Consider the following 17,364-nt stretch of genomic DNA (forward strand, 5'->3'; position numbering starts at 1 on the left):
AATTATCTCGGTGAGAAGCTGACAGACTTTTCTGCCCACTGGCTACTTTTCATACGGGAAAGGGGACACTTTACTGTTGACATTGCACGCATGCACACAAATAAGTAACAAAAATGCTTTAATTTCAGCACGCCGTTTCATCCCGTTTGTTTGTAATAAGGCTGCTCGTAGCAAAGAAAATGAAATCCTGATTGCACGAAATTGATTCGCAGCGCAACCTGGCAGAATCGTTTATGCTTGTTTTGTTAAAATGACATGTTTAGGACTCCATAATAAGTACAGAAGAAAGTTGTTTCTTGTTTGCAGCCATTTCAGAAAGGCACGGTTATGAAGTGTTTGTCGGAGAATCCCTGCGAATTTCCACCTGCCTCCATTCATCTGCATGCGTGCGGACGTCTGTGTCTAATGAGTCTTGGTTCCAGGCATTGTGAGTAATCGGGATGTATGGTAAGAGGTGACCGATCCAATCAGGCCTTCCTACCCAGTGGATCTGGCAGTCAAATCCCTCCCCTTATGCATCCTTGAGCACTGCTGATCCTTACAGATAATTAGAAAGACCCAGGGGGCTTATCTCTCCACCGCCCGCTCTACTCATCACCTCATACTCTTCCTCCGCGGTCTCCCCCCGCCCTGTTTCCTCATTTTGTTGCATCAGCAGGGACATGTGCGTCCTCTTGGGGACCGGCCGGTGTGTGTGTGTGTGTGTGTTTGTGTGTGTGTGAAAGAATTTGAGAATGTGTTTGCGTTGGAGGAAAACACATCACTTGGTTTGGTTTTTGTTTCTTATCATGAAAGATAGTATTATGGGTTGTTTGGTAATCATGGCATGATGTGCCTCCCGACAAGCTCTCAGATGCAAAGAATTGTGGGACTGCATTATTAATGAAGCCCCGGGGAAATAAAGAGCTGAACATGGATCACTACCGTATAGCCCGCTGACAGTAATAAATTCACTATAACTTTATATAATGTGTTTTTTAGTGGAAAATATAGACTAAAAGGAATTCATCAATCATTTGGCTTACGTGCTAAAATATATGATATCCTTCTTTGGTGTGAAGGATTTTAAAATGTGCTATTTTCACTGCTAGAGCTGGCATCCAGTGGCAATTTGTCATATCTGGATTCGAGAAAAAAAAAAAAGCTTTAGAAAGCGCTCAAATCTGTTTAAGCAGTTTGTTTGGAGGGACACTTGAATGGATGTGGAATAAAAACCCGCTGACATCAAAAATAGAGTGTTAAAAATGAATGTCACCACTTGTAGTGTAACATATTTTGGAACCAGCATTGTTTTTTTACAGCAAGTAGTGCCCATATCTTGGACAAGAGGGTCGAGTGAAGTTTTCAGCCAATGCCCACCAGCTTGGCTGTCAAGGAGCATTTTGGACATTTAACCACAAAACAAAATATGTTATTTGTCAGATAAGTGATTTAAAATGCTCCAAAGGGAACCAACACCTCAAAGTGACTTGAATGGAGGTTTTAAGGTCCTAGTAAGTCACCTAGGTCAAGAAACAAGCTGTCAACCGTCTGAAAAATGGCAAATGGACTGATACTTGCATAGCACTCGTCTACTCTAACTGAGCACTCAGAGAACTTTCTACTACAAGTCTTATTCACCCAATCACACCTCGGCTAACATTCACACTCCGATGGATGTGCTTGGGATAACTTGGGGGTTATTTTGACACACAGACTGGAGGATCAGGGAGCGAACCACCAACCTTCTAATTTGCTGACACCCCACTCTACCTCCGGATCTACAGCCAGCAGTTGGCTAGTTGTTGGTCGTGGTTGTTGGCTGTCTGTTAAATCCATTGCTACAGTCATACAAGCAGTCAGTGACCCCCTGGTAACCTCTGGGAAAAATTCTGTATTCCCTGAATAGTTGTTGAGTGGTTGCTACCAACCGCTAGGTGAAAAGTGCTTGCAAAGAGGCTTACCCCCCCATGATTGGTTTGTTTGCTATCCGGTTGCTGCAGTCATTGAAGACAACCACAAGTCTGCAAGCCGTTGCTAACTGCCCACAGAGCAGCAGTGAAAATGATCTTCAAAAAGCTTGTTGGTTTTACTTTTACGTTTTAATACCAATTGGCAAGTAGTTGGCCAATACTTGCAGACAAGATGCAGACAAGTCAGCATCTTCCATGCAAACAGCATTTGACTATTGACTATGGGAATCTGTTAGAGACCAAACCAATCCCAAGGTTTTTGGTGCATCATCCTCTTGAGAACCAATTTCACCTTGTGATGACCTACAACCATCAGCAACCATTCACCAACTAGTCTGTGAATACACAATTTTCCCTAGAAAGCACAGGTTACAGGGGATCACCAGTTGTTCTTCAGGCCCATGTGAATAAGGGCTCACTCAAAATGGGCCCTGTATAACTTTAAGCCTCAACACAGTTTAAAAAATGTAACCTGGAAAAAACAAAAAGTTGGCCACCCTAACATGGGGATTGACTTGCTGCTGAAGCAAGCCTCAAGTGGCCACTTGTGGAACTGCAGGTTTTTTTTCCCTTTTTTGGCACTTCTAGGCTGGCTTAACTTTTTAGGCCAAGAAGTTGCCACATTTCAAGCTCAGTCACTTCTGATTTCATAAATATCAGAACATTAGCAACAGTAGAGACACACAGGGTTGAAGATAGTAAGCTTTTTTTAATCTGCACATTAAAATCATGTTTCTCCACTTCCCTGACATACACCACACGTGTACTAGTTTCTGCTTATGTTCAACATGCCAGTGATGAACACACACAGGAAAACATGCTTCACCTCCAGGCTGTATTAGATTTGCTCATCAGATGTTAACAGGAATTTAAATGGACATTGTTGACAGGAATCATGCTACTCTTCAGTTCGTAATTGCTTTTCAGTGCACAGTGAAACATTTTCATCACTCTGTGGTTAATTGCTTCCGCTGCAGCGCCTTTTATTCCCAGCTAAAGGACACCAATGGGGACCGATATCTGGTGTGTAAACTAAAAGGTGTTGGTGTTAATTAATAATATATTATATCTTAAACCTGAGACCTGAAAATGAGCATTCTGAGGAACGTGACACACTGGGTCAAAATGAAGGTACTTCCTCAGTCGTTATTATAACATCTTTGACAAACCTACTGCATTATTTTAAGGGTCCAAATACTGACTGTATTAAAAAATCACAGCAGAACTGTATAGTTATTCACATACACGGCTGTGCTTTTACCAGCATATTGTGTAAGCATGACTCTCAGAAGATGCCTGATGACTATCTCTTGGGGTTTTCTGAGCATGCCCAGACTGTTATCTTCACCAGACCCCGGCAGGCAGTTGGCTGTAGTAGTTTCAATGACAGCTAAAGAGAGATTTAAGATCTGTGAGGGAACTCTATACAAGAGAACAAACCCCGTACTGGAGGATATTTCGGGTATCACGGCACTACAGAGAGAAATCAAAGAGATCTTTGTACACCAAACCAACTGCTCAACTTAAACTCCATTTATATTGACATCGGCTTTGTTCCTATTCACAGTACTACAACCGTAGATGTGATTGTAATGGCAGAGGCACAATGTAGAAATGAGATGTCAATAGCAGTAAACTGAGATTTCTATTTCTTCTTCTGCTTGTTGAAAAATGTACTGGGTCTATGATACGGCAGCCAAACAATGACTGAAAAAATAGTAATCAATAAAGTGAGTTTGCCGCACAACTGAGCATTTTTACAGTCGTTTGGTCTCATTTACTTATCAGCCACACGACAATGGGAGTCAACACTGTGATAAGCGAACAGGGCAGGGACAAGCTATTGATACAGCAATATAAACACATTGTATAATGACAGCAGACTTAAGGGGAAAGCTAATCGAGAGCTAACTAACTGAACAGATGCATCAATACACTGGATCTATATGATACACATACGCGGCAGCCATTTTTTCTTCTTCTATACAAATATTGCCACGAATCTTAGATAACTGTCTTACTATAAAACGAGTCTATCAGATATCACATGATGACTGAGTTGTGATATCACTGTTACCATGGGTAACCTCTGGAGCTGAGGTAAAAACTGCAGTTCCTCTAGTGGCCACTTGAGGAACTGCAATGTGGTCAGTTCCCAAAGTCTCCCATGTTTAAAATAATGTTTACAGCCTGGTACAAATAAAGGTCGCAGCTTCTCTGATCCATGTGGGTGACTGAGTAACTCGATTCCTCTACTATGTTTGTGCCCTTAGAGCCTTCTGGAGGGTTTTTAATGGAGTGTCTGACTAATATTATTTCTTGCTATGTAGTTTTTTTCCTTTCCTAGTATTTTGTAGACATTCATTGTGCTTCCTTTTCTTCCTTTTTTTTAAAACATACTGTACTGCAGTAAAAACAAATGCAAAGTGCAGGCTTTTGTTATTAGTCCTGCTGAAACTCATTTTAATACACCTGACATAATTTTGAGTACAATTATTATTTTATTCATGTGGCTACACCACATTGTTTAGTAAAATTAGTTTAAATGTTTAGTAATAAATATCAAGCGTTTTGAAAACAAGTTTATTTTATTTTCCAAAAAGAGTGATACTTATTTCAGGAATGTATTTAAACTGTTATATCCTGGCACTGTACATACCAAAGTTAACATAAAAAAATTTTGCCAATAAAAAAGGTTGTCAATGCAAACCATACCAGGAAGAAACAGTTTTAGCATCACTACATCATTCAAAAAATGAATTCCAAAAATCTTGCTGTTTATGTAGCATCTGAAAATACATGTTAAAGATGTTTTTGATTCACTCCAAAAAGCCCAGCCCAGTTTTTGTCCTTTGTGCCCTGAAAAGTGACTCCTTCTTTTTCGCTTTTCCAGAAGCAGCTTAACTGTGTAACGGGAGGGAAACAAAACCATAAAATCAGGGCAATCTCATCTCAGAAAACACACCTGTCCAGGTCCACATCTGCATGCTGAGAGTATTGAGACACTGACATGCAATGGCTTGATAGACACACGAGCGCAGGAGGGAGATGATTTGATTCCAAGCAAATGATTGACTCCGTCGTTTTAGCGAGGGAGGGAAATACGAGGGAAAACGTGTTGGGAGGGAAAAGAGCACGAGCAGCAGGAGGAGGAAGAAGAAGTGTTAAGGCTGGGCTAATGAGTGCAGGCGAGATGTGTTTGCTCAGCACCGAGAGGCGTTTCGCAGGGAAGTGAGTGACACAGAGGGCTCCACGCTAAGCTTGACCAGATTGGATCTCGTGCCATCGGGGTGGCATCTCCGGGGAGCCGCCGCAGGATGCAAATCTAACTGCACGCACCGCGACGTGGAAGAGCACACACGCATGAACACACCTGAATCCAAAGATCAGGAGCCAAACGTAAAAAAAGTCCCAGGTTTTTTACTTTTCCTTTCCCTGACTAAGCAGTGGCTGGAGACGCCTGCTGATTTTGCCTTATTTTACAGTTTGTTGGTGTGTGTGTGTGAAGGGGTTTGTGTCATTGCTTGTGCCCACACACACACACACACACACACACACACACACACACACACACACACACACACACACACACACACACACACATTCTTGCATATTTTAACAGTGTGCAGAAATCCTACGAGGTCAGTGTTAGCATGGCCACAGTGACAGCAGAGTCCAAAATCTGACTGCAAGGTGTTCCTGCAGGGCGTCACATGCACTGTTACAAATACAAATGACGCCACTGTCTCACTGTTCACTCACTGACAGTGGCCTAGATACAAAAAAACCCCCAGTGGAGACCGTTGTCCAGCCAGAGCTTCCCTGCCAAAGCCAATCATTTCAGTGGCAGGACAGCTACTCGCTGAATGTATTCTGCTTTCATTATACCGAGCCTGAGGAGAGAGACCGTGAATGGAAGACAGAGAGGGAAAGGGGAGAGGGGAGCCAAATTAAAAGACTACTGTAGCCCCACATACACTCAGTTTCAAACCCATATTTAATTCAGTGATTGATTTGTTCATTAAAATACATCCCATTACTAATTATTCCATTAATAATCCAAAACCTAATGAAAAAAAAATGCTCCTAATATGAGTGTGAGAGGGAGTGGGAAAAAGAGGGAGGAGAGAGATTCACGGAGTGAGCGATAAAGAGGAGATGCAGAAACAGATAGGAGGACACGTGTAAATACGAGCACGGGGGGTCGTCTAAGGATCTGAGGGGCTGGAGTGGGAAATGTAGGACATGATATAGAGACACAGGAACACACAAAATAAGAAAACAAATGATAACATAGGCAGAAATGAGGAAAGACAGGAGATGTGGGGGGTAACAAGAGAATGAACGAAGGAATTTAAAATTTAAAAAGAAGATTGACCAACGTACTGTAAAAAGAATGGCATAAAACAGAACAGGAAAATACAGAAATATAGAAAACAAGCAAGAAACAATAAGAAAAGAAAATGTCAAAATTAAGTCGGAAGGAAGAATGAGAAGATGTGTAAAAAGGATACAGCAAGAAAAGAATTAGTTAAGAAAAAAGTGAAACAGATGAAAGGAAAGAAAAGAAAACGGAAGTAAGAGACAATTACATGGAAACAAAATAAAAAGAAAAATGAAAATGTTGTGGAAATGAAAGAGAAAGAAGAAGGAAAAGGAAATGAAGTGGAAAGAAAAGCAGAAAGGAAGGAAATAAATGGAAATGGAGCAAAGAAAGGGAAGGATAAATGAAAGGAAAAGACAGGACAGGGTTATGATGAAAAAACAAAACAATAAAAAAGGAAATATAGAATGTGAAGAGAAAAGGAAGAAGGGTGTCAAAAAGAAAAGAAGAGGAAAATGAATGAGTGTAATAAAAATAGAAAAAAGAAAGAAAGGACATAAAGAGGAAGTCCTGAAAAAAACAAGGAAAAGAAACAACAGATGAGTGAGGAAAAACGGCAGAGAGATAAAGGAAAGAGCATAAAAAGGAAAGGGAAGATCGAGACTTATAATTTAGAGGCTATTCCCACACATCTAAAGAGACCTCTGTGTGGGTTATGTGTGCAAGTGCATGTGAGCGTCAGTCATTGTGTGTGTGTGTGTGTGTGTGTGTGTGTGTGTGGCAGTGGGAGTGAAACAGCCCTGAGTGTGGCTCTAGATTAATGGAGGCCATTATCTCAATGCCCAAAACACTCAGTGATGAAGAGTCACTGCCTGGCGACAGGCCTCGGCCAATCAATTTGTGGCGCAGCAGTCACCTGCCCGGGTCAGAGCCCACATACGGCGGGTGTTTGTGTAGTTGTTGTGGTAGCGGTGCTGGGGGGACTGGCAAGTTGCCACCACGTTACAGTATGGTGAAAAAGGAAAAACAGCCTTCCTGTGCCAGGGTTTCATGGTTTTGGCAGCATGCACAGACAGCTCCATAACTGTTCTGGGAACTAAACTATAATTATACTTTATTCAAAATAATGTACTTGTTCAGGTAGTTGTACTTTAGAATTCCCAATTAGTTTTTTACGGCCTTAAAGCTACACTACACTGGATGTTATGGACAATTCTTAAGCAGGACTGCATGAAACAATTAAGGAGCAGGACCCACAAAGTCCAAACTGTTAACCCCTTCAGGAAGATCATCATATGTGTGAGGATAAACTTAATATTCAGCTACGACCCAGAGCCCCAAAAAACATCTGTCAGTCTAAAAGCAAAACAAGGCACACTGGGTCAACAGCACGCTCGCCATGAGTTCTAGAAGTTCTGTCCAGATGCTTCTGAGGGGAAACATCTGGTGCAAACCACCTGACCCAAGTGCACCTGTCCACAAAGCACCGAAAACAGCATTTTAAAGCAATACTAACACAATCTTCCCCATTTGGGAAGGGGACAGTGGCTAAATTTGTATCAGGGATGTGTTGTTAACTTTTAGAGGCAGATTTATGAAATGCCGTTCAGGCTCTCGTATTGCTTTAATTGCACTTCATACACATTAAGATAGTCCAGCCAGAACCTCATAGATTTTAAGCAGATTCAGCAATTACTCAACAGATAGCAACATAATTGGTGCAGGGTAGTGATGTAACTGTAAAATGATACAGGTGCTTGGCAACCTTCCTTTTTATAGGAATATAACCAGAATACAACCAGTTGGCAGCCAGCTTTGAGTCTCCTATGGCAAAGGGACATGTTGCAAAAGAGTTAAGCCCATCAGTGCAAAGTGACTCAGACTGATTCCAATGTATTGGCAATCTGTCTGCACTCATAAAGTAGACAGAAATTATTTGCAAAACTGTCAGAGAATGAATGCAATTGGTGCCATTTGGAATTTGGTCACTTAAAGACAGGCTACCCCAAATATTTATGTAATAATAATAATAATAATAAATAATAAATAACTGAATGTAATCATTGCTCGCCCACTGATTTTTCCTAGAAATGTCTAAAAATCATGACAAGGTTCCTCAAGTTGCTTAAAGTCCTCCACCGGCACTGCAAACTTGTTACAATCAGACTAAATTGCATTTTTTTGGTCTGCACGTTGCATTTAATACTTTCACCACTGATAATAAAGTAGAGTGTACTGGTAAAACTTCTGCACATAATTTTAGCAAATCTTGAAGTTTCTGAATTTGTTATTAAATAACTGTGGCAGTTGTACTTCAGCTAAAAAAAAAAATAATCGCTTGACATTTTCCTGAAATCTGCTTGTACGCAGTTTAGATGAGAAAGCCGGTAACACACTCATGTCTGTTCATTCAATGTGAAGTTGACGCCACTGGTAGTTGAGCTTAGTTGAAGGCTAACAACAGGCTCTCGCCAGTGTCTGAAAGACAACCGGACATACATGAGTGCTATCAGTCATCCAGTCCAGCTCTTACCAAGTAGTTGAAGCAGGTATTTTCACAAAATGTCAAAGTGTTTCTCTGTAAAGACCTGACTATCACTGCTAGTACTCATGATACAATGGTGTGCGTTTGATGAATGCATATGCAACAGTTCACAGTGGATGCTTGGTCCGGTGCCATATGTCCAGTGACTTTTTGTAAGCTGTTTCTTGAACTCTCTGTTTTTTGTGTTTTTTATATACCTTTTCCTCCCACCTTTTTCAAAGCTAACTGAAGAGCAAGGGGAAATTATTTTCCCCTTTGCTAGAAAATTGTGCGCCTTCTGAAGGATGCTCTTTCTGAAGAAGAGGTTCCTCGTCATTACCTTGAGAGTGCCAAGATCACTCAGAGAAGAGGGCTCTGAGTTATTTATTCGGCTCACATGCCCAAACACACACAAGCACGTGCCCAGATAGACAGGGATGCAAAAACGCACACCGCAGAGAAATTCAGTCTTTTTCTGGCTTGAAAAATATCTTAGAGCTATGTGATGGAGGACCTGTGAGGAGGATCCAAGAGGCTAACTTAACACAAAAGAACCGCGCTACCTGGGTCCCCCGCTGTGAGCATTTTTAACTCCGTGCACTGGGCTTGTGTGGCTTAGAAAACCCATGCTGCTAAATGGGCTCCCTGCAGTACCTGGCAACACATAACTGTAAGAAGGGGGTGGGGCTCATAAGAAGTCAAATTGATTCTCTTCTATTGGCTGAATACCACACCGGGTCATACACGTGACTATACCTTTGAAAGGCAACCATTTTTTTAATGTGTTCCAGCATGAGCTTTCTGGTTCAAACCCAACACAACACATCAATTTTCCCTACCCATACAAAAAAAAACCCAAAAACACACAGCTATGTTCACAGTCACTCATGTGAGACTTCCTAAAAATCACAGATTTTTAAAAGTACCTGTATATGTACTTTTTAATTAGAGAACATCAAACATGAGTTTCTGGGATCAGTACTGATACTTCTCGAATAAAAAGTATTCAGATATCAATATATGGACCTATATTCTTCACATTTCTTACAAATCCATGTAGTTTGTTAGAGCTACACTGAAAAGGGAAAATAATGGGGTCACTCTGAATATACCTGGGTGTAGTGGGCATATACAGGAGGTAGAGTAGGTCATCTTTTAACTGGAAGGTTGGTGGTTTGACCCCTGACTCCTCCATTATGCATGCCAGTTATCCTTGGGCAAGATACTGAACCCCAAGTTGCATCCATTGGTGGGTGAATGTTTGAAAGAAAGCACTTAAGCATAGAAAAAAGTGCTTGTGTGACTGGGTGACTGTGACATGTTTTATAAACTGCTTTGAGTGCTCAGGAACAGAAGAAAAGGACTATATATAAGGACCAGCCAATTAACCATGCAGCTAGCAGCTTGGATTATAAATACTGGCATTTCAGCCACTCTGGTTGACAAGCTATTTGATTTTTATTTCTAGACTGCACTAAGCTTTTTCTTTTTTTTAATCAGGCTGTTAAAAAGTCAAATTGGAAGCTGAATTCATTAAGCAGCTTGGTAGAAAGATGTGTTCGGTTTTGATTAAATGTGCTTCAAGCTGATATTGGCAACACTGTTTCAACCGAAGTTTGCATAGGAGCATCTCTGAACGCACAACACTGTGAACCTTGAAACAGAAGACCACACCGAGAGCCACTCCTGCCAAATAAGAACAGGAAACAGAAGGGACAGAAAAGGGAGTCAACCCTGGAAGTAGCAAGCTGCAACTAATAAAGTCTTTCTTCTAAATGCTTATCTTAAAAGAGATTATTTTAAACTCGGAATCACACAAAGCTAAATGAAAAAGAAGCTGGAAATAAAGACTACAGGTCCCCTACATCCTCTGACGAAGTTAAAAGTTCTAGTGCTTTCGACGATTAGAACTCTTCTGAGAGTCACCCCTGAGTCAAGACTCTTTACTCTTTGTTAGATGTTTTCTTTTTTGTTGATACTCTACCTTGGAAACAAAATAAGCCTTTCAAACAACACACTGAGATGCTGCCACGGCAAATGTAGTTCTCAGTGATGAGTCATTTTAACATTGCAAACCATGGCCTGTCATTAAGCCCCAGGTGGTGACAATTCAGCCAGCACGCTGATAGCTGCTAGTTATTGATAATAATGGAAACAATAAAGGGAAATACAAGCCTGTTTAGGGCTAACAGGAACAGTGTGTCTCTGTTCCTCCACTATGCCAATTCACTAATTCACTCAATAAAAACAAATTATCCGAATACGATTTTCAATCAGACGAGCAGCTTCAACCCAACCCTACATCAAGACTGAACAGCTGTTGTTGCTACTGGTCACAATCAGTTGAATGCCACAGTACAGGAAGGTTAGAGGACAGTTTTGAATAATCTCCCCTTGCTCTTCACTGCCTTCAAAACTACCACAACCTGACATTTCCCCTCCTGCTACCACAGGTGAAATCGAATCCAATTACAGCAATAAGTACCTCCTTAAGTAACCTGTTCCTCAGGCTCTTGGGAATCATCTATCATTGGAGAATAAAGGGTTAAGCCCTCTCACGCTAACCCACCTCCCACTAACCCTGTGAACCCGAAGCTCTCATCGCTGACTCAGAGTGATGAAACAAGAGAATACTTTGCCAATACAAATCAATTCTGATAAAAAAGTGCTTTAGAAACAGGCAATTATCTGAAGAATACTCTGTGAATGGCTTTTCATGCACACAGTTATGAGCACAGTTTTTTCATGCTATCACACCAGTTTGCAGGGGTTAATGTTAATGTTAACATTAGTGTGGTTTTAGTGTGTTTATGGCTGAAAACAGGGCCTATGTGTATAAGAACAGTGTTTGGTGCAGTAGGTCTTTCTTACTGTGGTTTTATTTGCTACACAAACATTGCTTTAGAGTGCACATGTACATTATTTGATGAAAACTTAAACAGAACCAGTTTTTGAGAACAAAAACCAGCACTGCCTGTGTACCGTAAGGTCCATGTTTGACAGCTTTATCAGTTTAGCAGCAGATGCAATAAAAGATTAGCAAGTCATCAAAGTAATGATAAGCAAAAATGATAGAAGACCTGCTGGAACAGATGAAGAGCCATTCAGGCTCTCACTCACTACATCTGAAAATCAGATCACTGCATAATAAACGTAATATATTATATGGTAGGCAAAGAACCAGAATCTGGTTTCAGTTTGCAATCCAAATTGTATTTACCTAACTACAGTTGACTGAACTTTGACTGCATATGGGTTAAAACTGTGATTGGATATCAAAAAAAATGAACACGTTGGCTACAAAGCTAACTCACAACCACAGGTTCTTATCTGATGTCCTCTGTTTGATGTTTTTAACTTCTTCTCATTCATTCCCAGACTGTAGACAATGACAAGCATGTTACATGTCTGTCTGATGACCCTAACCGGTGGGTTCCCATATTGCTAGTACTTTATCTAGCGAAGCGTGGCTAAAGAAAAAATAAAAATAAAAATAAAACATTACTCAAATACTATTTCATACTAAGAATTATCATCAGATTAGATACTCATTTGCAACAATATCGATACGAACAGTGCCACCTTCAGCTGAAACACAACTTCAAACAGCACTGTTGGTAGCAGCCCCTCTCCTCTCTAGCAGCTGAATGCATGAAAAGTAGTTGATATCAACAGACTGAACTACACTTTATGATGAAATACAAAAGGTCAGGAAAGGTCCTGTTTGAACAGCACTGAAGTACTAAACAGTTATCCTAAATGTCAACCTGGCCGGTGCACACATTAACATTAGCTGTTTAACAATTAGCAGTTACCTGCTAACCACATTAGTCGATCTATTAAGTTATTTTTACAGTAGAGGCTATGGCTATGGCTAATTATGTCCTCTTGATGTTGTTAATTTCTCCTCATTCATGGCAAGACTGCAAACAATGACCAGTGAATGCGACAAGAAGTCATATTTGTCTGATAAATGGCCCCAGCCAATGGGTTCCAATGTTGCTCCTCCTTTTCTAGACCAGGGTCCAAAAATCAATACTAGGAATTATTATTGGATCAGATACCCATTTGCAACATTATCAATATGAACAGTGTCAACTTCACCTCCTTCAACTGACACAACTTCACACAGCACGGTTGCAGACCGTCAGGTGCACAGCCCCGCCCCTCACTAGCAGCTGAACACGTGAACAGTAGCTGATGTCAAAACTAAACGACTTATGAGGTATGTTAGATGTCAGTAAATCTTCCATTTCAATATTAAAATATTAAACAGTTATATCATAAATGTTGACATAGCTGGTGCACATGCTAATGTTAGCCATTAAACTATTAGCAATTATCAGATAGCAACACTGGCTGATCTATTAAGTTATTATAAAGGTAGCAGCTAGTGGCCATGGCTTATAATAAAAGGATAATATTAATATTGGAGCTAGTCAGCAAACATTATTAGTGCTGCCTGTTGGTAACATTAGTAGTGTTAACAGAATACACTATTCCTTTTGTTGAACATTTTTCAGATTAAAAAGCTATAAGTACAAAAAAAAAAGATTTTTAGAAATTCTACCAGCAAGAGCATCTTAAGACATAGTTGTCATATATCAATTCACTGTTACATCAGAAAACAAGAAAACAGTGATGTAATTGATGTACTATTCTCATCTTTACAAAAAACAAAGACTGTGAATTTTTCTCCTCTTGTGGAGTAGAAAATGGTATGAATTGTTGGGTATGTTCCTGAGTATTATATTTGAAATACGTTTGAAATTTCAGTGATAATCGTAATCTAAAGAGTTAGCATAATGAAGTATGTAAACTTTGCAACTATATTGAGATATTATTTAAAATCCCCCCGTTTTTCGCCCTTATTTGCTTCATGAGACTTTTTCCACTTCAGATTCTGACACATTTTATATTTGGGGTTGCGTCAGGAAGGGTAACAGGTGTACAAATCTGCCAAATCAAATATGCAGAGTTACCCGCTGTGGCGACCCCTTGGGGAAACGGGGAGCTGCCAAAATGGAATCAGAAAGCTTGCTCACTTCCTACAGAATTTTGAAGTTGGATTAATGGCATAAATGAAGCTGTGTTTTTCGGACCATCCCAACTGGTTTAGGACAGATACGATGAAGTTGCTCACTTTGTCCAAAACCTCTAATAGATATCCAGACCAACCAGCTAGTGAAATAGCTCCAATTTTAAATTACAAAAACATTTCCTGGAGGCACAGTCGAGCTGGTTCCTTTGTCTCTTTGCTCGACTTAAACCTCGACGGGCAGAAGCGCTCAGAATCCAAAACTTTGACAGCATTAAAGTCAAAAGTTGTTTCCTTGTCTTAACTGCGATCAGTGTGATCAGCGGTAAGTCAGACTTCTGTCAGATCCTCTTTTGCATGTACCGCTTCCAAAACCGATGGGGGGATGCCTCTGTATCACAGCAGATGTCTGCCTGCACAGCATGTAATTGCAGCCAGGCACCCCACTGCCATCCCAGAGTTATAACTCAGAGAAGTTAAATCTTACCAGGCAGTTACACTATCAAGCACTCTTGCTGCATCAACCTAATTTGCAAACAAAACACAAATGTTCATTGGGTAAGCAAAAGCACACACACAGTATTTCAAGCCTTACTGCTGTTTCAACGATTCTGAGTGCAGATTTTGTTTGTGCAGCAAAGGATGGGTCTGTAATTTAAATGTTTCTTATGACGCTGAAAGAATAATGTCGAATGCTTCAAGGACAAGCTCCAAGGCAAGCTAGGCCTCGGTCTTGCTCACCGTCAGTGACCTATCGTGTCATTTAAAAGGCTGTGAAAACTGATTTACACCTGAATTTCAACAGCAACACACCGCGGCGATCTGTATTGGTTTTCAAATGGCATGCATGCAGCTGCTTTTTTGATTTTTGATTTTTTTATGACTGCTCTGGGTTTGCATAATGTAGATGTTTATACAGTTCCACAAAGCCTGGAAAACAACAACAGAAACCCGAGTAAGTAAAGCATCCAACTGAAAGGTCAGGCAGCTTAGGGACATTTGTGTTTGTGATAGCAGCTCAAAATTGTTTTGAAAGCTGTTTAAATACAAATTTGGAAAGTGCAATGAGATCATATTTTAGAAAAAAAATCACACTCGTTCGGTTTGACACTGCAGTTGGCAAGCCTCTCCATGTCACCTTCAGTCAAATTTCTGGCTGGGGATGAAAAGAAAAAGGCAGACTCGTCCAACAAGAACACAAATCCATAAAATCCATTACCGCCCTCACACCTGCCAGCAGTACAGTAATGCACAAACACCACAGCACAAACAGACGCCGTCCTCTTTCGACCTGATTATAGTCACTTACCTTTGCAATTTGGACACACCAGTTGAGCAGCAGCTGCGATCCAATGTTGTCCTTGTGCTCGTGCACATAGTCGAGGAGGCAGCCGTGGGGCATGAGCTGGGTGACCAGCTGGATGGTGGGGCTCAGGCAGACACCGAGGAGACGCACCAGGTGGGGGTGCTCCATGCTGGCCATGATCAGGGCCTCCTGGGTGAGAGGGGGGGAAGGAGGACAAAAATGGACTAAGAAGACTGCTGACTTACAGGGTTCAAGAAACTTCAGATACTTTGGAGCTCCTTTGCTTTCTGCACCATATTTGTGTCGCACTGAACAGAATTTTAAGTTTGCAGCTTCCCCCTTGACATTTTTGCGTAATTTCAATATCATCAAACTGTAGGCATATATATTTTTGTTATTTTTAGTTGGCACACTGAAATCTGAAAAAAAGAACCTGATTCAAAAGGTGACAATGTGTGAAAATTTATTTGAAATCTAGTTCTTGAAAATTTGCTCATTTAGCATTTGGAAACACAACCCTCACTGGGCTGTTTGTGACCTGGTTAAAAAGTTTTTGAAATTGTGACCAACATCCTCCTATACGTCACAAAGTCATGACCATTCTATAAAACCACCAATTAAAAATGACGGACAACAATGGAGAAACTTCCTGCTTCTTTCTCTAAGCTATTACTGTACCTGCCCACTCTGCAGTATTGTCTGATTAGTCTATGTTTGGTGGTTGCTAGGCAATGTGATGACAACATAATATATCATGCATAATTCAGGTTTAGTACACATAAAATTAAAAATTAAAATGATCTGCTGCTTTTTTTCAGGTGTTGTAGGTGCAAAAAAACAAAGCTACAAATGGGTGACTTTAGCCTGTAATGGTTGGTTGCAGGGCAACATGTTGACATGGACATAAAATGTAATAATACATTAATAATACATATAATTAAACAAGAGCCTTCAGGTGGCTGAGGTGTACCTGTATGTCAAGTTTGGCTGTTCAACTCCTGATTCTTTCTTCTTTTCCATTGGGATAGTATTGGTATTAGCATTATTAGGTATTAGCACAAGCCTTTTATGGGAAAAAAAAAAGAAACTGAAGGAAATTAATGAGGGGAAATTGTTTTTGTGTAGCAACAGTAACAGTTAGTGTCCTTTCCAGGGCACTAAAATCTGATATTTTGAAAAAAGTTAGCATCATCAAGAGACACACAGGGAGCTGTGGAAATACTGATGCTGATTAAAGAGGGAAACAGTTCATATTTAGATGTTGGAAAGATGGTGATGCAATGAGACGAGTTTATCAACCAGGAAACTGCCATGTTTTCACACACTCTTAACATTCACATTATCTCGCAGAAGTCTTTGTGGTAAGATTTGTGCAAACACTGAGGTTTATTTCAACTTAAATTTGATATCATAGGAACTAGAGATTGGTGCACTACAGCATCATGATATTTATCTAGTGATATTGTGGGGAGGCACACCAAATATCAATATTTTATTACATAAATAAAAATATTACAAAGTACTCATCTCATGCACCGCCATCCTGATATAATATTAACTGAGCGCCCTTATATTAAATCAGCTCAACTGAAAACCATCACACACTGGACACAATTAGCCTGACAAAGCTACCTCGTACTTCAGAGCAAGTTAACGGCTCAGGAAGGCGAGTAAAAAAAAAAAGGACAAAAATCTGACATTTGCAAGAAACATTGGTGACACGTGACTAAATAGCTGCCCAGAGTTTGAGGGTGTTGCATACTCGTGACCACTTTTGATCTCAAGGCGACTGCACAGGTTGCCTGATAGGAGGCAACCTTTCTGCAAACAGTTGCAGTCCGACTTGGACTGCCTGCAATCACTATCAGAGAGATTGTTAAGGGTCTGCAAATAATTGCTTTCTGATTTATAAAAGCAGACAGGTTGCAAACATGTTGCTATCAGTCTGATTGAATCTCAATGATTTTCCACGATTTATCACAGTTAATCACTGCATTATCAGAAACAGACTGCATTTAATTGACAACTTGACCCCATCCAATCACAGACTGGTTGTAGACTGACTGTGTTACGTCAACATTTATGGCAGGTTTTAGTGTGCTTAACAATCCCAATTTTACAACACAAAAATAACAGAGGTGAGATGATCTCATTGAATAAAGCCAGTATTGACAAATTTTAACTCTAACTCAAGATACTGCAAAATGTTCAGAATCACAA

At 40.3% G+C, this 17,364-nt stretch overlaps 1 protein-coding gene across 1 annotated transcript in view; it reads right to left on the bottom strand.

The window, feature by feature from the left end:
• si:ch73-383l1.1 (receptor tyrosine-protein kinase erbB-4) overlaps positions 1-17,364 on the bottom strand; it is a 354,070-nt gene that overhangs the window by 43,110 nt on the left and 293,596 nt on the right. The window contains exon 20 of the mRNA XM_039607089.1: positions 15,148-15,333. Coding sequence (XP_039463023.1) covers positions 15,148-15,333 — 186 coding nt within the window. The remainder of the gene's footprint in view (positions 1-15,147; positions 15,334-17,364) is intronic.

Source organism: Oreochromis aureus, linkage group 23, assembly GCF_013358895.1.
Source record: "Oreochromis aureus strain Israel breed Guangdong linkage group 23, ZZ_aureus, whole genome shotgun sequence".
Lineage (NCBI taxonomy): Eukaryota > Metazoa > Chordata > Actinopteri > Cichliformes > Cichlidae > Oreochromis > Oreochromis aureus.